At 46.9% G+C, this 22,011-nt stretch overlaps 3 protein-coding genes and 5 non-coding genes across 8 annotated transcripts; 3 read left to right on the top strand and 5 right to left on the bottom strand.

Moving 5' to 3' along the window:
* Positions 1-322: 322 nt before the first annotated feature.
* LOC120959500 (brain-specific homeobox protein) lies at positions 323-7,840 on the bottom strand. Its single transcript, XM_040382938.2, has 5 exons — positions 6,268-7,840; positions 4,533-4,822; positions 4,207-4,372; positions 3,951-4,084; positions 323-1,385 (listed from the first exon to the last, which is right to left on the bottom strand). Exons 1-5 carry the CDS (start codon positions 6,867-6,869, stop codon positions 661-663), a joined length of 1,917 nt encoding a protein of 638 aa, XP_040238872.2. The 5' UTR covers positions 6,870-7,840; the 3' UTR covers positions 323-660.
* A 3,191-nt stretch (positions 7,841-11,031) lies between these two features.
* Positions 11,032-11,103, top strand: Trnac-gca (transfer RNA cysteine (anticodon GCA)). The gene has a single exon. It is a non-coding gene; the product is annotated as a tRNA-Cys (tRNA).
* A 129-nt stretch (positions 11,104-11,232) lies between these two features.
* Positions 11,233-11,304, bottom strand: Trnaq-uug (transfer RNA glutamine (anticodon UUG)). The gene has a single exon. It is a non-coding gene; the product is annotated as a tRNA-Gln (tRNA).
* Positions 11,305-12,689: 1,385 nt separating this feature from the next.
* Positions 12,690-12,761, top strand: Trnaq-uug (transfer RNA glutamine (anticodon UUG)). Its single transcript has one exon. It is a non-coding gene; the product is annotated as a tRNA-Gln (tRNA).
* A 123-nt stretch (positions 12,762-12,884) lies between these two features.
* Trnac-gca (transfer RNA cysteine (anticodon GCA)) lies at positions 12,885-12,956 on the bottom strand. Its single transcript has one exon. It is a non-coding gene; the product is annotated as a tRNA-Cys (tRNA).
* An 870-nt stretch (positions 12,957-13,826) lies between these two features.
* Positions 13,827-13,898, bottom strand: Trnaq-uug (transfer RNA glutamine (anticodon UUG)). Its single transcript has one exon. It is a non-coding gene; the product is annotated as a tRNA-Gln (tRNA).
* A 273-nt stretch (positions 13,899-14,171) lies between these two features.
* Positions 14,172-15,984, top strand: LOC120957330 (splicing factor 45). The gene is made up of 4 exons (XM_040379476.2): positions 14,172-14,442; positions 14,517-15,154; positions 15,247-15,571; positions 15,640-15,984. The coding sequence occupies exons 1-4, from the start codon at positions 14,287-14,289 to the stop codon at positions 15,910-15,912; spliced, it is 1,392 nt and encodes a 463-aa protein (XP_040235410.2). The 5' UTR covers positions 14,172-14,286; the 3' UTR covers positions 15,913-15,984.
* Positions 15,985-16,036: 52 nt separating this feature from the next.
* On the bottom strand, positions 16,037-22,004 carry LOC120957329 (E3 ubiquitin-protein ligase RNF123). Its single transcript, XM_040379475.2, has 9 exons — positions 21,426-22,004; positions 21,089-21,335; positions 19,825-21,027; positions 19,446-19,755; positions 18,831-19,354; positions 17,979-18,755; positions 17,271-17,910; positions 17,023-17,200; positions 16,037-16,946 (listed from the first exon to the last, which is right to left on the bottom strand). Exons 1-9 carry the CDS (start codon positions 21,530-21,532, stop codon positions 16,625-16,627), a joined length of 4,308 nt encoding a protein of 1,435 aa, XP_040235409.2. The 5' UTR covers positions 21,533-22,004; the 3' UTR covers positions 16,037-16,624.
* Positions 22,005-22,011: the final 7 nt, after the last annotated feature.

The raw sequence follows: 22,011 nt of genomic DNA, 5'->3' as shown, positions 1-22,011 counted from the left end.
AGGGGAAAAAGGTGCATTTTCCTTACTATAGTGCGAGCATCTCACTCGCACACCGGAAGAGGAAGCGAAGGTAGGATGGTAAATTAATCGGAGATGATTTGATGTAATTGAGCCGCCTTTTTAGCTATTTGCGATTTGCAATTAAAGGCATTGGAATAATTGTCCATTCCATTGGTTGTCTAACGAAGTGCGCTTCCGCTTCCGGGGTTTGTAGTTATTTCCTGTTATTTCCTGGAAAAGAGCTGTTTGTATGTTTAAATAGCAAGTACAAGCTGTATAACAATAATTTTTATTTAATTTATTTTATTGAAGTTTTTCTCCTCTTTGGTTTTTGCACACTTTTCGACTAGAAATTGGGGTTTACACTTAAAAGTTCACTTTCCCTTTTGTTTCTTTGGTATTTCTTCTATGCTGTGTCTGTAAATTAAACGTTTTCCGATAGTTTGTTCTTTCTTTTACGATTGTTTGCCCTTTTTCTGTATTTGTATTGCCAATTGAAAGAATATCTGGCTTTTCTAAATAAATTAAACTCACTTTCTAGAACCGATTCGAACCTTCTTGAACAAAACGCATTTCACATTGCATTTAAAAACACACAACCGTCCATTGGTTTTTGTTTGCCCCTTTTGCACCTGTTTTTTTTAAATCATTTTTTAGTCCTTACGTCAGATAACCCTGATCGTCCCCTACAATGTCCACATCACTGCAGTCAGAATCACTGTCATTCATGAGCTCATCGTCACTTGACGGTGGCGTACGGTGGTGGTGGTGGTTGTGGTTGCCACCGGACGGAGGCTGCCCTCCGAGCTGTGTCAGATGATGTGCGGCCAATAGATGATGATGGCCACCTTGATGTTGCTGCTGCTGATGATGAAGATGATGAGGATGATGGGGATGTGAATGATGGTTGGGATGGAAGGGATGATGAAGCGAACCATTTCCACCCGGTCCTAGGGCGGCTGCTGCTGCCGCAGCTGCTGCGGCCGCCGCCGCCGCTGCTGCTGACCGTTTCACTAAGCTAAAGGAGGAGTGCATCGAGCCGCTACTGGCACTGGGTAACGGCTTTAGCACACCACTCGCCGAGGACGAGGAGCCCGAGGAAGACGTGGAGCTTGGTGGTGGTTTGGCACCGCCGTGGGATAGACCGGTTGTGCCCTTACCATTGCTGTAGGAGGTGAAGCTACTCCGCTCTGCCGGTGGTGGTCCCGACGATCCGGACGAGGAAGACGACGCGGTGGAACCGGCCGAGCCGGACGAGGGCGCTGCCGGCGGTCCGTGTAGCCGGCTTGAGGTGGACGACAGGGAGGAGGAGGAAGAAGATGATGTGGATGAGTTAGTGCTGCTTCCGCCTGCAGTCGCTCCAGTGCCGCTCGAACCGTTGTTATCTGTGTGAGAGGGGTGGGGAGTTAATGAAAATTAGCGACGTTGAGGAATCAATCAAACTTCATTGAAATCGATAATGATTTTCAAGTGAATTGAAGTGAACCTGTGGCTCTATGGAACTAATTATACAATCAATCAAGTTAGCGCCAGAAATCGATTAAGTCAGTTAGCGCCAAAAAATATGCAATCTGCACAGCAAAATCATCTTGTTTGTCGTCTGAAGCCACGTATAGAGGTAACGGACAAGGCGTACGGTGTATTTCCATAGTTACAAAAACATTTAATTTCGTCATTATGAATTTCACAAACTTCTAACTTCAATTTCAAACGTGGCGAAAATCTACTGACGGAAAGTAAAGAATCCGTAAGTAAAAATATTTAGTTATTCTGATGGAGTTGACATAACAATTGACACTTTTTTACTCACACACTTTGTGAAGAAAATGTGTAGTTCAATTTTGGAAAGGTTCAGGAATTTCCATGAATTACAAAATACTGGGTTTTTCAAGTTCGAATGTAATAGTAATTTTTGATTTCCTCAGCATGATTTTCAACACGTTTCGAGTTAGATCGAGTTTAACAGTTTTTTTGTTATGTGTTGAAAATCATGTTTAAGAACTGAAATTCCATTATGAAGTAAATACGTCATTTGATAGCTGTTGAAAAACACCTTGGAGGCGGTGAATAATCATGTGCACTTTCGAATTTGACTTGCAAAACCCTGTAAGCAGAAATCTTGATTTTAAAGGGTTTTCCCAAGTCAGTTTCGAATGTTGTTATTCACCGCATGCATGAAGTTAATCCACTTGAATCAGATGTTTCATTGCCATCATCATAATTTTTAATTTCTACAGCATGACTTTCAACACGTCTCAAGCTGGATTGAGTTTGACAGTTCTTTGTGATGTGTTGAAAATCATATGTTGAAACTGAAATTTCATTTTGAAACAAATAAACTATTTGACAGCCGTTGAAAAACATCTTGGATGCGGTGAATAACAATGTTTACATTCGAAACGGACTTGGAAAACCCTGTAATCGAACCCTCATTTGCAATGGTCTTTTGCATGGTTCCATTAGAAAATTAGTATAAAAAAATATTTATACTATTATTCCAATAATAAAAGCACTAATCCAACACTTGAGAGATGATTTGCAACAACACAGTTGTCATATGTGTATGACAGCTGTTGAAAAACATCTCGCAAATGTTGAACAATGCTGTTTTTATAGGAAATTGACACGAAAAACAGTTTAACTTGATAGAAAACTATGTCTATATACTGGGAAAATTAATCTGCAAATTGTTTGGTTCATAAAACGTAATATTTTAGAGATTGTTTCGAGAGAAAACCCCCATAAAACCTCTAAACATAATCTTCACCTTTACGGTGCCCTCAATCAAAGCTTCTACAAAAGCGACTACCCTCCAAGAAGTCGACTTCACTGTGAAGCTTCCAATTCTGAGCACAACGAGCATGTCAGGAATTTCCTTTCGATCCGCGCACTATACAGCGCTCATACACTTCTCCTTATTCTAGCGTGACCACTATATTGCATACCAGCGCATTGTTGTATTCAGCGCAGCTTCGAAATAACACACCATTCATCCCCTTCCACACACACGCGCACAATAGCTCTCAACATGAAAGAGCCACACCGTCGTGGTGGAAAATGGTGGGGAACCCATTGTTCGTGACTTGAACTCGAGTCAAATTCAAGTACCCTCCAGTCTACGCCCTGCTCATATCCTCCACAAACGCTCCATTGTGACTTTGGGGGAGAGCAGAAGAACCGTCCATCCAGTTTTCCACAAACTAAACGGCTCTGTCTTGCTGAAGGAATTTTCATCAACAACGGAATTCTATCCACTCCACGACTAAAAATGAAGATATAAGGGAAGAACGAAGAGAGAGAGAGAGACATGGCGTCCCTATTCCTACTGGCGATCCTTAATTTGGACAAGATGGACGTCTGCAACGTCTTTGCGTTTCTAGACACTCAAAACTTCTTAAAACGGTTTTCAAACCCCTCTTCTGCTAGGAAAAATAACATCACACGCACACAAAAACACACACGAACCTTTAAGAAAATCGAACCCTTAGCCAATAACCAATAGCCAACAGTCGCCATCATGAAAAGCATTCCTGACCAAGTCTCAATATGGCCGCTCTGTTGTCGCCTTCTTCGACTTTTGGAGAAGGAGACGACATCTGCCAAGACGGGTTTCTTGCCGGTAATTGAGTTAGATTGCCATGTACCCTTCTTCTCTGCTGCACGCAGTAGGCTGAGTATCCTACTTCTTCTTCTTGAGCAAAGTGCGTTACCATGCGGCAACCCTCCTACCAAAGATGTCTATGCCTACTTTTATTAGACAAAGAAAGTTCTCATGTTTTTCCAAAAAAAAAAGAGAAATTGCTGCAAGCTGTTTTTCATGAACTTTCGATGCCGGGTCATTCGAAAGCAGACCATTGTCCCACAATTACTCTGCCACACTTTTCAACCCATTTAACTTGATTAGAAGTTACACTCCGACGATGATGGGTGTCCTCGGTGTTGTCACTTACCGGCAGCGTTGACCTCACGTCGCCGTAGCTGCTTCTTGTGCTTCATGCGACGGTTCTGGAACCAGGTTTTCACCTGCGTCTCGCTTAGCCCCAGTGCCGAGGCCAGTTCGACACGTTCGGGTGTCGATAAGTAGCTATCATTACGGTAAAAGAGAACAAAACACACAGCAAAAATTAATATGAAATATGTTTCAAATCACCAACCACATGGACAAAGTTTGTCCGTTTATTTCATTACGTCCTCCGGCCTCCTTACCGTTGTGCTTCGAAACGCTTCTCCAGCCCCGTAAGCTGCGGATCGCTGAACACGGTGCGAGCTTTCCGGCGTCGGCAGTGACGCAGCGCACTCATGCCCATTCCCAGTCCGAGGGCAATGTCGGGACAGCCGGCACCGGGAAAGAGTGGTGAGCTGGCAAATATTCCTGTTCCCAAAAACAAACCCCCCAACAAACAACAGTGCACCGTTAGAGAGCAGTGTCTCCATCATCATCATGTCCAAACATATGTTACGGGGAGGAACTTTTTCAAGGTTGACGAGGAAATTTAATTATCGGGAAAAACAAATCACTCCCTCGCACATACCTTGCGAAAGAAAGTACGGATCGACCGTTTTGTAGCCAGTGGCCGATGGGGCAAGATAGGCGCCGAGTGCCATCTGCAGATAGCCCGGGTCGCTGTACGGGTTGGTGGTGTACATGACGCCGGCCGACGGTCCGCTGGTGAACTGAACGGGACCGCCGGAACTGCTCACTGGAGGGGCTGGCGGTGCGGCAGGTGGCGGTGGTGGTGGTTGCTGGATTCTGGGTGGAGGTACGGTCCCAGGCGATGACTGCTGTGGGGTGCTTGGGTCCAAGTTTAGCTTGCTGGCAAATCTGTGGAAAGGCAAAGAAGGGTTACACATTAGCTGGAGGAGAATTTAAAGGGAAATTAAATTCATACATATGACTTTTGTTGTTGTATTTCTTTTTTGTTGTAAATAATCATTCATTTCAAAATCAAGCAATACCATCTAGCTGCCCATTAGTGGCTTATGAAAGTTAAAGTTATACAAAGATGTCAAATACTAACATTCCCAAACAAAAATATGATACATATGATATGATTACTGAAATAATTAAATGAAAGCTTAACTATAACTCAATAAAACTTTATAATATGCTGGTAATTTATTACATTCTTTTTGATTCATTCTGTGGTGGTTGTCAATTATTTTATTCAATTCTGATTTCGTTTTTTTTCCTAGCAGAATTAATCAGTCCATTACACGATTGAGGAGGCGCGGTCCATTCCAGGCTTGAACCCATCACGGGCATTATGTTGTTAGGTTGTTCGAGTTTACGACTGTACCACGAGACCGGTCAAAGTAAACTATCAACTTTGTTTAATTTTGTAGATTAATATGGCTAGACGAGCTAATTGCTTGAAACTTGATGCTAAAGATGATGAAACAGCTTTCGGTCAAAAGTAGTGCAATATGAGGAAAAAGATAAATATCTTTATATTTTTAAAATAACAAGCTTTTTTGTAACATGAAAATGTATGTAAAGTAATAGTTAACTCATGAACTGAGACAAAAACAATAAGTTGAAAATAAACAAGACATCAGAACGCCATTCCATAATGCGCACTCGATCAAGAGCGGATGGCCGAGCGTGAACTGTATTACATTTAAAATGTTTCATACCAGTTCTTGTTTTTAAATTTTCCAAAAACATGTTCAGTATGTTGTAACATCATGTTTGTACTGTTATCACTTCTTTCGTCTACTTTAGAATAAATAAAATCTCTGTTTTGTCTATCTATCTACTCTTGAATTTTGTGAATAAAAATTCTATAATTGTTTACTAATATTTAATTTGTTTAGGATGTTTGTTTATACGTTGTTGGTTAGGAGAAATCAAAATTATATTAAATGTGTTTCATTGTTCAAAACTCAATTCTCCAATTGAACTTATCTAGCCGAAGATTCCAGATCAATTATTGAAGCTGTGTTGTGCACTTTAGAATGAAATTCCTTATTGTTTTGCTCTCGTTGTATTTTCCTACAGTACTGTTTTTATAACTTTGTCTATATTTTTTTCATATTTGTTTAATGACTAGCACAGTTTACCTTCAAACTTGGATTGTTTTTTCTCACTTAATTAAACTAAATTAGTTGTTGGGAGATGACAAAACATTAGTATTGACTTTTGACTTGTTGTGTCATAAAAATGCCTTTTCTTCTCTTTATCAACGTTTTACAACACAACTCCCAACAGGAACAAGTTTTCAAATGTTATCATTTTCTTATTTTGTCATTCTTACTCTATCACCTCACCTTTCCGAACGTAACACCGTCGCCTTGCGATACTGCTGCTCCTCACCGTTCCGAACCAATCCATTCCCATCCGGTCCGCCTGTTTTTCCACGCACTGCGCCACCAACAACGTCACCGCTTGCTTTGATACTATTTCCACCACTCTGACTTTGATTTCCACCACGCTGCGCACTGTCCCCCACTTCACTAAACTCACTAGAGCTCTTGCTACGCTCGTGACCGCTCGTAGCACCACTGGGCAGCACCACCTCGGCCAAAGTATCGTCCAGTTCCGATTCGTCACCGTCCGATTCGAGGGACCGTTGATCACCAGCACCGGGTGATGATGGAACCGTTCGCACTGAGCCTCCTGCCAAACGCTCTCGGGATGGACTGTTCGGATGTCCTACACTAGCAACACCACCACCACCACCGGCACCATCGTTCTGGAACAGTATGTCCTCGATCGAGAACGGTGTCTTGACGGCAATGGCCGTAGCGGAGGGCGATTTGCAGCGCGCACCGATTGCCGCCGGCAGTTGATCCTTCGTGCCGTAGCCACCCGCACGTGCCAGATGTGCCTGGACGGACGATGCCATGCCACGGTGGTCGGTTGTGCACATTTGAAGTGAGTGGAAATTCGGAAAATTGATGCTCACAACTTCACGCTTCAGCACTGTCTTCACCACTTACGAACCCAAACACTGAACGAACAAACTTGTCAATCCGTCACCCCGTGCTGGATTGCTGTGCTTTGCGCGCTTTGCATCCTTTTGCTACCGTTGTACACCGACGACTGACGGTTGAATGAGGAGTCGTCGTTTGTCCTGGCAGTCCCTCCTCGCACACGGGCATGTACCGGAAGAACCCATTATATACAGCGCAACCGGGCGGAGGGAAGCGAATCATCATCCCCTTCCCCAGAAGCTGTGATTGACGATCCTTAAATGCGCTCTCTCACTCTCTCAATCTCTTTTTCTCTCGTTCTCACAGCTAGCTCTGAATAGGAGGAACCTTGGCTGCTTTGATGGGCGAGAAAGAACCTTCCCTTCCATTTTACATGCTTTCGCTAATGAACCTCACTCAAATCTCTCCTCTTGCTCCGAACACAATTCCCCTCTCGGTTTTCCCTCCCTTGATCGCTTGACGAACAAATTGTCTGCTAAATTGTGGCAAAATTATGTTTTATCATTCCCATTTACGGCGGCGTCATCTCTCTCCTCGCTGCTTCGTTCCTACCAAAGCTATCGATGATGCCCGTTGACGACAGCTCCGTTGTGAGTGTACATAGTAGACCGACTTGGCGACAAAATGGCGGCAAGTAGGCAAACGCATTAGCTAGCTATGGATGCCGAACTGTTGTTGCTTGGAGTTTGGAGTTCGGGGGAGGCTCTGCTGCCCTTCCTGGCACACCTGCAACAAAATAACGATCTCTGGTGGCTCTTACAACGTTGCCCACTGTTGCCCAATTAGCGGGGTCGTCCTGGTCGCTCCGTTCTGTTTGTTGGTGTGCGCGGTGCAAAGTTTACCCATTTGTGCAACGGGGGATGATGGAGCACGGCCTACTTACTGCAACGCTGATGGAATGTTTGGTCTCCCCCCCCCCCCCCACCCTTTCCCGGTTACTATAACCACAGTGATGCTGCATTTATGGTGCAAATAGAGCAGTGTGAGTGCACCAGTGCGCACAGGGAGTATTGGATGGGTGGGTTTATTGGCACAGTTTGCCCATAGATTACTGTCATCCCGATTACCATCCTCTCCTGTGGTTGTGGTATTTTTCGCACCCCGTCCCTCCAAAAATAATGGCAGAGAAATGGGGCTAAATATTGTGTAACGGAATTAATTACATATCATTATAATTAACCACCGCGAAATAATGGTGGGCGCACGCCGGGCAGGAGGACACTGGTGTGGTGGTTTAAAACATTTTACACGCGCACAGCTTGCTGCGAAAATCGCGCGTGCCTTGGTGACGGTGAGTGTGTGTGGGAAGGAAAATGGGCTGACTTCACCCGTGTTGTTGCTGCTGGTAACGCTAATGAAGGGCGATGATTTTTAATGAGCTGATGAAAAGCCCGCTTATGGGCAGGTTTTGGATGCACTTTTGGCACGTGTGGTGGTTAAGAACAAAAACCGTTTATTAAAAGTTGATTGATTATCAACGTTTTTGGTGTGATTTTTAAATGAATTTGAACCAGTTATCAGCAACTGTCTATTAGTGTCTTCGAAACCCAATACTCTTATCAAATACTTTAAAGATAATAAATAATGAGTTGACTTATAAAACACCTCATTTTCACCCGGAGTCGGAGTCTTTCAGAGTTATCCTGAGTCGGAGTCATCCGGACTCAGTCGAAGACATCCAAAGTCATCTGGAGTAATCCGAACTCATCCGGAGTCATTCGTAGTCGAATGGAGTGATCCGAAGTCGTCCTGAGCCAGAATGATTCGAAGTCATTAGGAGTGGGAGTCATCCGGAGTCTGCCAGAAGCATTTAATTTCGTTGGTTTGATTTCCTGTTTTGCTTTGTACGTGTACATCTCAAACAGGCCTTTCTTTCTGAGAGTCTGTAGGAGTCCGAGTCGAAGATGTAATGCCTGACCATAAGAACATTACACCAGTCATTTCTTGACTCTGGCCGACTCCAGACGACTTCAGACGACTCTGGCCGACTCCGGATGAATCCGACTCAGAACAACTCCGGACGACTGCGGATGACTTCGGATCACTCGAGACGACTGCGGATGACTTCGAATTACTCCGGATGACTCCGACTCCGGACGATTCCAAACGGATCCAGATAATGCTGGGGACCTAGCCGTCCGAGATCTGTTCCGAAATTTGTGAAGTCGGATCGGATTCAATTCCGAATGTTTGTAAACTTTACCCATCACTAGTTTGAACAGTATTTGGCTTAGAAAAGCTAGGTAAATGAGAAAGTGTTTTGTGTAGTTGTGTAGAAAGAAAAATATTGTTATATGTTTTTTTTTCCAAATCGAACTGCTGGTTAATTAAAGCGTTGACTCATAACTGGAGGCACTAAGCAATCACATGAATGTAGGCCTGGTTGAAGTGTCGAGCAGAGGGGGTTGTATCAAATATTCTCGTTGTTCTGGTCGTCAAAAGTGAGTTGTAGTTGGGTAATGAAAGCACAGCACCAGCAAATGCAACTCTGAAATATTTCATCATTTAAATGCCGTACCCCATGCGGTGCACCATGGAGACCGCACTGAGCACGCATAATGCACGCCATAATTATGTACCAATTAGCAGTTCAGAAATTTATTGTATGTTGCTGATGAAATATAAGCCCCCGACTTCGTAGCTTGATGGCATTCTGCTTCCACACACACTTGGCAAATTCCACAATAAATACTGTTCCTGTGTGACGGATTGTTTGAATGTCAATTTAAAACTTTTTAACGCTATTAAATATCTATAAAATAGCACTTCTACATAATTTATACGAATATAATGTAGTTTTCCTGTAACGTGAAACAAACTACTTCATCTGCATGTTTCGCCACAATCAATTAAGCCGTGTGACATTCTCCCTGAAGGCTGTAAATCACCTGTTTATCAAAGGGGCACTTTTCTACAGCTCCTCATCAGTTCCTGGCAAATCCATTCCACTACAGTCCACCCCCTCCTCCTTCGGGTGTTGTTCAGGATATGTTTTCATTTACTAACTTCCGAACCGTTGGCCTTCATCTCCAATGTCCTCCCTCACCCGCTCTACGTTGCTTCGGTGATGAAAAGCTCGCACCGTGATTGAATGTTGTGAGCGGTAACCATAATAAAAGCGAGCAGAAGAAGAAAAAACTGCCCCATAACCATCCAATAAGCACCATTCATTCCTTTCTCCACTTTCCACACCAGCTTCCAGCGCTCACACCCATACACTAAGGTTCTCCCCACACCGTTCTTCTGCAACATTACGGCTAATGGCACAAAAACGAGGCACGCTGAAAACCGTAATGTTTCATTTTCACATTAAACCCACACCAAACGTGAAAATGCACCTTATGTACGATGTCACAGAGTCCAGAAGAGGTTGGTAACTGGAGTAAGTAGAAAAGAGTCCAGAAAACTTGATTCTGCGCACTGTAAAGTTTTCCATTTGACTAAGGGGAAGGTATATATAACGGTATTTTACTATTAAGTTGTGCATATTCTGTATTTGAAGCCCCTGCCTGGGCGTTACACACATGCAGCAAGACGGATAAAAGTGAATTTACTCCAATTTACTCCAACTAGGAATGCGTTTAGAATGCACTTTCGTTTCAAACGAACCATTCAAGGGACTCCCGATGGATCCATCAATCCTTCAGACTAATATTTAAAAACATGGTCAATCTAGGAAGAAGCATATCAGCTTAAAATGAAATAATGGCCAAAAATAAATGGTCTATTTTTCATCTATCCTGCAAATTTCGTTTCATCCATACTGCGATTATGCTTTATTTCATTTTCCAATGCAACAGCGTAAGCTCCTCCTACTTTTTCCCCGGTGCACATATAGTGCTGTGAGCCACGGAGCACATGGAAACGAACTGGAGTTTAAACATTCATAGTAATTTATCATGGTTCTATTAGTGTTTTGCATAGACAGAACAATGCCAATAATTGAAAAAGGTAGAGTAGTGCCCTATACTTGTTTTCTGACATATTAATGCTGCTAATTGCCCGACTTGCTGTCGCACCTGAAAGCTTGGTCGTACCGCTCTGGCACATGTAGGCGTTTGCGTGTTTTATAGGCATCTAACACTCCCTCTCTCAAGTGGGGGTATAGCTCAGTGGTAGAGCATTCGACTGCAGATCGAGAGGTCCCCGGTTCAAACCCGGGTGCCCCCTCGCGTGAAGCCTTCTTTTTGTTGTTTGTTGTTGCTATTTTACAGCAAACTTTTAGAAAGCTCAAATCACATTGTGCGGGTAGTGAACTTCGATTTAGGTAGTAGCTTTGAGTCGAAAGTGCGAAAAAAGAGGTTCCACCGAGATTTGAACTCGGATCGCAGGATTCAAAGTCCTGAGTGCTAACCGTTACACCATGGAACCGTTGACGCCGAGGGCTGCCCAAATGCCTACTGGTCATTTCGCGATACGAGGATGCACCAGTACGAACAGTAGGCAGCAGAAAAATTTATTGGAAAACCAGCGACGGATATTAATTCAGCCAGCAGAAAAAGTATTGCGAGCGTGTTCTGGTAAACAATAATTCATCAGAATTCACAGTCCCCAGCTTTAGCTTTCTATCGATGTAAGTACCCAATCACCGATAGGCTTTGCTTCACCTCAACCAGCCAACGAACTCGCTATACTTCTTCTGTTCGACTCCTGCTGAGCTGAGGAACTTCTTTAAGAGGCACTAGTCTAGCATTCGTTACCTTCAAGGATGTCCGATTTGTGGTACAGCTCAGCAAGCTCGTGGTTAATCCTTCGCCTCCATACTCCATGCTCGAATACACAGACCAACGATGGTCTGAAAGATGCGGGCAAATCAATGTGCGATATATCTCTCATTTCGTGCGGTCTCGAAGGCTTCTGGACCTCAGTTGATAGTTAAGCCCATAGTATACACAACTACGCTGCACTATGACTCTACGGATTTCGATGCTGATATCCTTATCCTATGTAACGAACGTTCCAAGACAGCAGAACACTTCTACCACTTCGAAGATGTCAAAGTCAATTACTGCGCTACTTCCCAGTTGGGCCCTATCACGATCCGAGCCTCCAGCAAGCAGGTACTTCGTCTTCATCGCATTGATTCTCAGTCCCCCGCTTGGTAGCGGACCTTGGTAGCGGACGAACCCAGCTTGGTAGCGGACGACGAAATATGTACAATGTGGCTCGCCATTCTGCAGAACAGTAATCGGGACAATATCTTGTAGGTGTAAAATCTGTAAAACATGATGAGAGATTTGATTTGATCAATGAAAGTCTTCACACAAACGGTTTCTTAAACTAGACACATTATACAGATTCTAAACTATTGGGTGAGAGTGGTGTCATCGCCTCATACCATGTGATTTTGTCGTCATACAGGATCGAATGACGGTGTCACGGCTCATTTGATTCTCTTATCCATGTTTCGATTAACTCCATATTTAAATATAAATAAAATCTAAACAGATATGCGTTAAACAGTTCAACATAACGCCAAAATAAACTATTAATCGAATACGAGCCGTTTTTTCTGCACTTAGATTCAGCATTTAGCCTATTGATTGGCGTCAATGGAGATGCCTCGATGTAGTAGTATTGTAATGGTTACAGAATATACAAGAGCGTTCATTTAAAACTTTTTTATCGCGGCTATCGTGGCCATCCACCTATACAAATTAAATGTATGATTCACTGTCATTCGTAAGAGCTTTTACGAAACTGTTGTAAGGCTTCATGCGGTTTAAAACCGTATGTTAGAAAGCACAGGGGCGAACGGTTCCATGGTGTAACGGTTAGCACTCAGGACTTTGAATCCTGCGATCCGAGTTCAAATCTCGGTGGAACCTCTTTTTTCGCACTCAAAGCTACTACCAAATAAAAGTTCACAACCGCACAATGTTGTGGTGTGAGCTTTTTAAAAGTTTTCCGTAAAATAGCAGCAACAAACAACAAAAAGAAGGCTTCACGCGAGGGGGCACCCGGGTTTGAACCGGGGACCTCTCGATCTGCAGTCGAATGCTCTACCACTGAGCTATACCCCCATACTTACATAAGCCCATTACATGCCAACACAAACACAATACCTAATTTTACACCATTTCTATTCGCAATACGCATACTTCGCTGTTTTGCCTAATATTAATTATTTATCTGCTTGGATCATTAATTTTAATCGCAATCGCAATCAAAAGATGTGTTTCTAATCTACACATCCAACTTTGTGCGTATTACTAATTCTTATTATTAATTTTGAATCCAGCTTGCGCTTCCCTCCCAATACGACCTCTCGCTTGAGGCTCTCGCGAAGGACTGGATGACTGACTATTTAGCGACGATTTCATCTCTTCGCTCTTGTTTGCTGCTTCCCGTTTCATAATGTCCAACTTTTACTTGGAAAAGTTCTTTTGTTCCATTTTCCTTTGATGTGCGCACACTTTAGCCCGCGCGGGCCCGTGCGTGATAGATCGCAGTTCTTGGAATCTTTGATCATTGTGCGGATCGAAATTTGTCCCATAGCGTAGGTTCAGTGCTGTTTTTTTCAAATTGTAGAATTTGAGTTTACCTCATTGAATATGCCGAAAAATAATACATCTCATTAGTGTAATGGTTCGGAAGTAAAAAAAAAAATAAAGTGTGTTTGTTCGTTATAATTAAATGAGAGAGACTCCGTTAGGCAAAATGCAGAGGATTCATGTCTTTTTAACTCGTTCTAGACCTGCTAGCTGTTAACATTAGACAATCCGGATGCTGTAAAAAGCACGTTTTTCTAAATCATACGAGGTATCATGGTCGGGGAAATTGTATAGGAGAGATAGAACACATTGCTTCTACTTTTATCGCTGGAACTCTTTCGCGAATGGTATCAATTTCAGAACAAAAAGAACAATAATCCCAAAAAAGTTACTCGTGATAGGTTCCACCGAGATTTGAACTCGGATCGCAGGATTCAAAGTCCTGAGTGCTAACCATTACACCATGGAACCGTATGCAAGTTGTCGCCTCAAACACCTTTATAAACTAGCCCCGATTTTGAACACTCCTAATTACCAAATAATTCATTTCACTATAGTAAACTAAAATTTAATAAACACTCACCTTAGAAAGAAACACAAAATTGCACAGAAGAACACAAAATTTCGACCACAAAAATGAAACATCATGCGCGTACGTGCACCACCAGACGCGTTTCGGAGCGTTTGTTATGTTTCTCCATTTTCGGGCTACTTTCACGCACCGCCACTTCAGAACTGTCAAAACACTCGCCTCCGCCGTTTGACTCGCGCAGTCAAACAAAACAAAGCTAGCATTTGTATCGATTTTTACACGAAAAACGCGCTCCAGACGGTCGCTTGCAGCATAAAATCATAAACAATGGCTCTGTACGACGATCTGGACACGAAGCATGGGCCCGACAAGGTGGCCGGGTGGTCGTCCGGATTGAAACTGTTCCAGCCGCAGCTGCAAGTGAAGAAAGTTAATCAACCCGCCATAACACCGAAAGCAATTCTGCGAAAACCAGGCAGTAAGGTAAGGCCTTTGTCGCTGGATTCCACGGATCGGCAAACTCATCCCGTACGCTTCCCTTTCTCCGCCTGCCATAGATTCTTACACCCGTTGTGCTGAAGGCGAAAAAAGAACCAACCGAACAGACGCTCCCGTTCTTGGCAGCTTCCGGCCCCGGGCCGAGCACATCACTCACTGATCCCTCTTCCGGCATCGTGGTTAAAAGCGCCAAAGGGCCCATCACGGTCACGACCACCAATGCAACGCCCAACCCGATCAGTGCGGCCATTACCGACGACTACAACTGGGACGTGGTGGACGAGTACGATCCGATGTGGCCGAACGAGTACGACAAACTGGTGAAGGACCGGAAAGCGAAGGAGCCCCCGATAAAGCCGCTGCAGGGCGGGTTCGGGCGGAACCGGCGGGAGTACAAACGTTCGTTCGGTGGTATGCGCAACAGTAACAACAACAACAATAGCAACAACAACAACAGCAACAGTAGCGGCGGTGGTGGCGGCGGCAACAGTAACGCCGGCCCCAGTCACGGCGGCAGTCAGCCGGACGATGACGGTCCGGTGGCCAAGAAGTTCAGCGGGTTTGCGGGACGCCCCTCGTCGGACGATGAGGAAGAGTTCCGGCCCGGACAGAGTCGCCCGTCGGGTGCGGCCATTGCACCGCCACCGTCGTTGCAGGAATCGTGTGCCGGTGGCATCCCATCGGAAGGTGGTTCTAAGTACGTTCGAAGCCGCTCACATTGCGCGTCATTTATGGACGCCACCTTCTGCCTTCTTACCGACCAAAACTCACGTTCTCTTTCCGTTACAGAGTTTCGCAGCTCGCGGCATACGGTGGTAGTTCGGTGGCGGCCAAAATTATGGCCAAATACGGTTTCAAAGATGGTCAGGGGCTGGGTAAGCAGGAGCAGGGTATGGCGGTCGCCCTGCAGGTGGAGAAAACATCCAAACGGGGTGGTCGAATCGTGCACGAGAAAGATATATCGGCCACCACCAGCACGGTCAGTGGCAGTGGCGGCGGCAGTGGTTCCGGTACTGAGATAGTCACCACCCCTCCGAGCGCAAGTCAGGGCGCCGCATCCGAGCCGTCAATAACCGAGATTATGAAATCACCGAGCAAGGTGGTGCTGCTGCGGGTAAGGACACTGATTTTTCATTCAATTGTGTGTGATATTTTTACTTACTTGCGCCGATCCTGCTGCAGAACATGGTCGGACCGGGCGACGTGGACGATGAGCTGGAACCGGAGGTGAAGGACGAGTGCAACACCAAGTACGGCGACGTGGTGACGGTGGTAATACACGAGGTGCCGGACGTGGTGCCCGAGGAAGCGGTTCGCATTTTCGTCGAGTTTAAGCGCATGGAAAGCGCCATCAAGGCGGTGGTCGACCTGAACGGGCGCTTCTTTGGCGGGCGGCAGGTGCGGGCCGGCTTTTACAATCAGGAAAAGTTTGAAAACATGGACCTGGGAGGTTGAACGTGCGGGGGGGATGCGGTGGTACTAAGTCTAAATAAGCTAGCATAAATATAACATCCTTTCGAGCATTAATGTTCCGACTGTCCAGTGTTCCAAAAGCTTCAAAATGGCACTTTCCATTGCATCAGGCGTAAAAAGATCGGCTTGGTTTATTTTTAGGAACACAGTTTTTGCTGTTTCGTGTTGCTTGCACGTACACACTAAGCATCAAAGCTACCATTGTGTTTTCTAGTTAGGATATAAGATTACCATGGTAAAGATACCACATTACGATGTGCGTTTTTTTTCTGTTCGTTAGCCTACAGGGAGGGAAAACATGCTGGGTACGTATTTGAGCTGAGCAAAAACGGTAGATTTGAGGTACGGTGGTTCTAGAGGACGATTTCAATAGATTTGGAAAATGGAAAATGGAAACGGAGGAAGGAAATTTGCTAGCTAGAAAGGATTGCCGCGCATGACAACGAGTGGCCTACTATGAGATCATGTTCGAGAAATGGTTTCAAGCTAAGAGTGATTGCGCGCAGCGTTTGCTGTTGAAGCAACATCGCCGCCCTGCACTGAACGACGGTCTTTGATTGACTAGAATATTTGAGTGAACCGTCTCGCGCAAAAAGCCTGATCAAACTACAATCGCGAACAAGAGAGATATGACACGATGATTTTTGCTTCAAAAGCTCTCGAAGCGCCAACGTAGAGTGGGGAATGTGCAATATTATGTGTTGCCACCGGGTGGAGAAGCGGCGGTTCCATCAAAATCATCGATGGTGCTTAGCGATGTGGCCACTTCCGGGGGCGGTGGCGTCGTGGAAGCTTCACTGCTGCGCTCCTCCGCATCCATCGTCGATGTTGTGGGCGTGGAGGTGGTAAACACCATGGGCGAAACTTGCATACGGGGTAGAACCAGTGCCGGCGGTGCCGGCGGTGTGTTGCACGCCTCGTAGATGATTGCACCATCCTGGCGGGTGACGCGTATGATGAGAATTTTGCAGTAAAAACACTGCTTGCTGTTCATCAGGTGTTGCATGATGCAGGTTCTGCAGGGCGGAAAGATAAACAAACAAAAACCCGTAAATGGTGCTGATTCCGAAAAGAATTCTCTTTTGTACGTACTCGCAAGACTGATGCTGACACGGGTCAAACGCAGCCGAGTTGGATTTGGCGTAACAGATCGGACACAGCGAGTCCTCTGACAGGATGGTGATCTCGGAGAGGAGCGTTTGGCGCAGTTGCAACGTTTCGATCAGCCGCTCAATCTGTCCCACTTCATGGGGCAACACGTGGTTGGGATCTGCAATGAAATAGGCAGAGAGTGTTAAAAAAGCATATCACCAGCACAATCTCTCTACACACACACTTACAGTCCGCCATGTTAAACTTGATGATCGGTGGATCGGGAATGATCTCCTTCATGCCAACTGAACCACCACCGCCCGCCTTCCGAAAAGGCGAAGGAACCCGCACCTCGTTCGTCAGCGGATCAATGTGGGCGCGCATCTTGGGATCAAAGTTTCCCCTCGGCGCTTCCCCGTCGCTGTTCGTGATCGGTGTCTTTACCTCCCCCAGTGCATACTCCAGGCTGGCAATGTGGAAACTCGTGTCCGTGAGCAGATACTTCGAGATGCGCGGTATCTTCGTAATGCACTCCGTCGAGCTGCCCAGCTCGTGACGCATCAACGCCAGCAGCATCCCGATCGCGGCACTGATGATCGCAAAATGCGTCACGTTGCTAAGATCGGGCAGGCAGAGGTCCATCACGTGCTGGAAGCAGCCGGGCGGTACGGTTACGCGCGACAGCACCTGAATCGCGAGCTGACAGATGCGGCTGAGGATGATTTCGCTGTTGGCCCGCGCCGCATCCTGCAGCAGGCTGGGCGTGATGGTGACGATCATTTCGAGCGCGCGCATCAGCGACACGGTCAGCTCGAAGCACATGGAGCAGATTTTCAGCTGCTTGGTTTCGATCACGAGCTGCTCGTCGCGTTGCGATATGTTTTGGATCTGCGAAGGTAAAGCGAATCGCAATGGATGAAAGATAGTTTAAAAGGGAAAATGCTCCAAACGCTTACGTCTTGCAGGATGTGTATAAACTCGGAAAACGCCCAATTTAGCTGTGATAGCACGGAATTCAAAAACGTCGTACAGTACGGCTCATCATTGCTGAGCGTTTCGCTTATTAGACGCTGAAAATGCTTCGACGGACAGGCCGGTGCGATTAGATGCAGCAGCCCCGTGTGCGATCCATTCTTAGCTCGGCTTCGGTACAGCCCGAGCGATCGCTGCGTGGCCGATGGATCTTTGCCCGCCTGCCAAACGCACGGTGGGCGCGATTCACGATAAGCGAACCCATCGCCAAGCCAGAATCGCAACAGCAGCCAGTTGCTCTGTCCCCAGGCACGGTTTTCGTACGGCCGGAGAAGGGCCCGGACTAGAGCGAGCTGATTTTCCGCCGATGCACTTTCGAGCGCACGAATGCCCGCCTCGTGGCAGGTCAGCGAACCGAGCGCTTGTATGAGTGCGTCCTTGCAGGAGGCTAGAATGACGCGCGGGTCGGCCAGATGTTTGGCGAGGAAATTGGCCGATGATAGGATCAGCTCGGCATCTCCGGCAAGCTCGTGCTGGATGGCAGTGTCATGGAAGCTAAAGTCTAGCACCGTGTCCAGCAGGATGGGCGTCACGTTGATGTACGTTTCGGGTAGAAATGCGAACAGGATCTCTTCCGCACTGAACGTGTGCAGCGTTTCGAAGATGATGCCTAGCAACCAGCAAAGCAGGCCGCGGCGGTGTGTGCCGAGAGCTACCGAACGGTACCAGGCTTGCTTTCGTGCCAGCTCCATCGATCGTTTCTAAAGAGCAAACAACAACAACATCGCGTTAATTCCCCTGGAAAAAGGGGGCAACTTTTCATCAATCACACTCACCGCAAATATGCTTTTCCGCTGACCGAACCGTGCCTCCAGCTCGTTCAGCAGCTCTTCGTGCGATTTCTGTCCCTGCAGGCTTGTGCCACTGCTCCCCCCGAGCGAGCATCGCTTCAGTGCCTCAAGATTGTGCATCACCTCGTCGCAGTTGCTCTTCGTTTCGAGCAGTATGTCCGACAGGTGCGTAATGTTGTCGCGCAGATCCGCTATCATGACGACGTACTTGTGCGCAACGGCATTGTAGAAAATCACGCAACAATCGAGCAGCTCGCAAACGGCACGGTATGGATCGAGCTGGCCGCAACCGATGGCACCCGCTGTGCATTTGGGCGATGGTTGACCCGGTTGACCGGTGGCCGTGGTCGAGTGACCCTCGTCCATCCCGGGCATGGGATGGTGCTGCTGGCTGGACTGCTGATGCCGATCCGGGATGCTGTTAGCCGCACGGGAAACTAGCGAGTAGGCAGTGGAAGGACCGCCGGAGACAAGAAACATGGCCGAATCGAGAAATACATTAAATGCAGCTAGGAAATGTAGAAACAAGAATTAGAAATTTTGTCCGAATTTAAGGCCTAAAAATGTAAATTTTGATTCCAATTTGACATCTCCGCTTACCTATTTCACTACGCAAATCGCTTGGCTGATCGACCGAAGCTAAACTTGGATGATCGGCACCAAGCCGTTCGATCAACTGCGTCCGAAAGTGTTTCCGCAAGTAGGACAGAACGCCTCCGATACGGTCCAGGTTCGAGTACTTGAACGTTCCGTCGTAGAAAAACCGACAATCGATGGTTGGTGGGACGGTTTTCCCGTCCAAGCCGCGCTCATGATCACACTCTTCCTCCCAGAGCGTTTTGGCCACATCTAGCAGGGTGCAAAGAAAGGATAATCCTATTGCGGGCTGCGTTGTTGATGAGTACAGTCCCTGTAAATGCAAAAGATGTTACAAACGGCTCTTAAATTGCTCTGATTGCGCTTCAAAATTCCAACTCACCCTCAGCTCAACATTATTCTCCATGACAAACTTGCGCACCTTCGCCACGAATAGTCTTCTGCTGCTGGGCGAGTTCGCCTCATTCCCGTCGTGATTGTTCATCAGAATGTGGATGAGATTTTTCTGCAGCGTGTACAGCACGGACGTGTGTGCCTTCAGCCGTTCGCAGGCGGCCAGATACGTTTCCCGCGACCCACCCAGCCCCTCCGTCCAGATGTGATCGTCCGGCAGCAGCTGCTCCAGCGTCGACTCGTCCGGCGGTTTCGTGTACAGAAACAGCGGCAGACAGTTTTTCTTGAAAAACTTGTACTCGAGCAGATACTTGCGCGTGGCCGGATGGTTGCACACGCACGTCAGGATGACGATGATTTTGCGCTGCTTCTCGTACTCCAGGTCGACGGGCGTTTCCTTGTACGTGTTGGCGAGATAGTTGAGCAGCTTCTTGAGGAACAGCTTCATCTCCTCCAGCTCCAGGTACATCCACAGCAGGGTGAGAAACGTGCCGAGCGTGCTTTCCGGCGCCCCTGGCTGCGTGGGGGCTTCGTTTTTGCTGCCGTGGCTATTGCTGCGCAGCACACACATCCCCCGGATGTAGCTGAACACTTTGTCCTCGACCACGTACGAGTTGCCGAGTAGTGGGGCGATCCGTTCGATGAGGCAAGCGGCTAGCAGCATGTACATCGATTCCGGCGTAACTAGCACACTGTGGGACGTCTTTTGGCTACCGTTGGAGACGCGTGCATGCTGCGAGATGGCACCGGAAAGATTGACCAGATACTTCAAGAGGCAGTCCGCCTGGTAGAGTGCCACGGCCGGTGCTTCCTGGAGGGGTTTGTACCGCTCCACCGGATGCTTGAACGGAGATCCACCAAAGTTTGCCGTTAGGCTGTCGTTAAACGCCAGCGACACTGCCGGATACAGGGCCAATCCGGGACCACGCTCAATGTCCTTGAATGCTTCGCCGAGTGGAGCGCCGTTGCGATAGTACTCGATGCGTCCGGCGTCCATATCCACACAGACGCCGAAGATGTCGCCCGACCGCCAGAACGGACCATACTTTTGGGTGTAGACGTGCCAGATCCGCTGCTTGCTACCGTCCAATCCGTAGCTATACCGGGTATCGCCGACGCCCGTATCCTGCGTGAATTTACAGTGTGCCGAGCACCAGCCAATCTGCATGACGCCTTTCGAGCGTAGTTGAACCTGTGCGCACGAGGAAATAATGTATTAAACCTTATCAAAAGAAGCTTTCGACATGCCCTACTTCATACATCCAGCGGCCACTGTACACACAACAGTTTGCTTTAACGGTGGAGAAAGCATTTTGCGATTGAAGCGTCAACTTGTCCTTGGAAATTAGCAAGTTAGTGTCGAAACCTTCCTCCGTCACGTCGAACACGGTCCTCTGGGGACCGAGCCGTCCCTCGACCGGGCCAGCATTCGATGGGTGTGGATCGAACGGGTGATCATTAAGCTTTTCGTCCAGCCACAAGCCAATTTCAGCGATGAACCTATAAAAAAGCCACACCAAAACAAACAAATATCAAGTTACAGCTCCTCCACTCGGAAAATGCTCCCCCAACAGCAATACGGCAACTTACTCGGACAGCACAAACTGGCGCTCCTGCTCACCCGTCTTCTTACCACCGCCGATGGCAACCGTACAGTCGCCATCGAAAATGTTGGCCACAGTAGCCGCTAAATCCATCCCGATAAACGCGTTACACTACCGGAGCCCCTTCGACCGTAGACGGTGGCAGTACTCGATGCAAAAACAAGCAACCCGTTCGCTACATTTTGGGAATCTTCCACTGACAGCACATCACACCATCCTGGGCGGGTTGCTAGGATTTAGCACAAAGAAACCCGTCGCTTCATTGTCACCTGCTGAAAGCGTGTATCGATTTGGGCAACACACACTCACACACACACACACTGGAGCGCCGCGCCTTTGCAAGTTGCTGGAAGGACGTTTTAAGAAGGAAAGAAGGTAAGGCAGGACAGGAATCCACGTGAAAGTCCCTTTCGCTTTGTTTCCAGGATAATAACAGCAGCGACGGATGACAGCTGAAATGACAGCGCACAGCTGTTTACGAATCCTGTGCGAAGGCGATAGGAGGAGAACAGTGCGCGCGCGACACGAATGATGCTGGTGGTGGTTCGAGTGTGTGCGTGAGATCGGCAGGA

This window comes from Anopheles coluzzii, chromosome 3 (assembly GCF_943734685.1).
Source record: "Anopheles coluzzii chromosome 3, AcolN3, whole genome shotgun sequence".
Taxonomy (NCBI): domain Eukaryota; kingdom Metazoa; phylum Arthropoda; class Insecta; order Diptera; family Culicidae; genus Anopheles; species Anopheles coluzzii.
This window is presented reverse-complemented; position numbering and strand designations above follow the sequence as displayed.

Bases quoted from the DNA above. Each gene is read 5' to 3' on its own strand.
- LOC120959500 (XM_040382938.2), bottom strand. From the start codon at position 6,869: ATGTGCACAACCGACCACCGTGGCATGGCATCGTCCGTCCAGGCACAT. The intron at 4,085-4,206 runs GTAAGGAGGCCG...CCGTAATGATAG, and splicing joins AAGCGTTTCGAAGCACAACG to CTACTTATCGACACCCGAAC. The intron at 1,386-3,950 runs GTAAGTGACAAC...CCTCTCACACAG, and splicing joins ACGTGAGGTCAACGCTGCCG to ATAACAACGGTTCGAGCGGC.
- LOC120957330 (XM_040379476.2), top strand. From the start codon at position 14,287: ATGGCTCTGTACGACGATCTGGACACGAAGCATGGGCCCGACAAGGTG. The intron at 15,155-15,246 runs GTACGTTCGAAG...TTTCCGTTACAG, and splicing joins CCATCGGAAGGTGGTTCTAA to AGTTTCGCAGCTCGCGGCAT. The intron at 15,572-15,639 runs GTAAGGACACTG...ATCCTGCTGCAG, and splicing joins GCAAGGTGGTGCTGCTGCGG to AACATGGTCGGACCGGGCGA.
- LOC120957329 (XM_040379475.2), bottom strand. From the start codon at position 21,532: ATGGATTTAGCGGCTACTGTGGCCAACATTTTCGATGGCGACTGTACG. The intron at 21,336-21,425 runs GTAAGTTGCCGT...GCTTTTTTATAG, and splicing joins CGCCAGTTTGTGCTGTCCGA to GTTCATCGCTGAAATTGGCT. The intron at 19,756-19,824 runs GTGAGTTGGAAT...TTGCATTTACAG, and splicing joins AGAATAATGTTGAGCTGAGG to GGACTGTACTCATCAACAAC.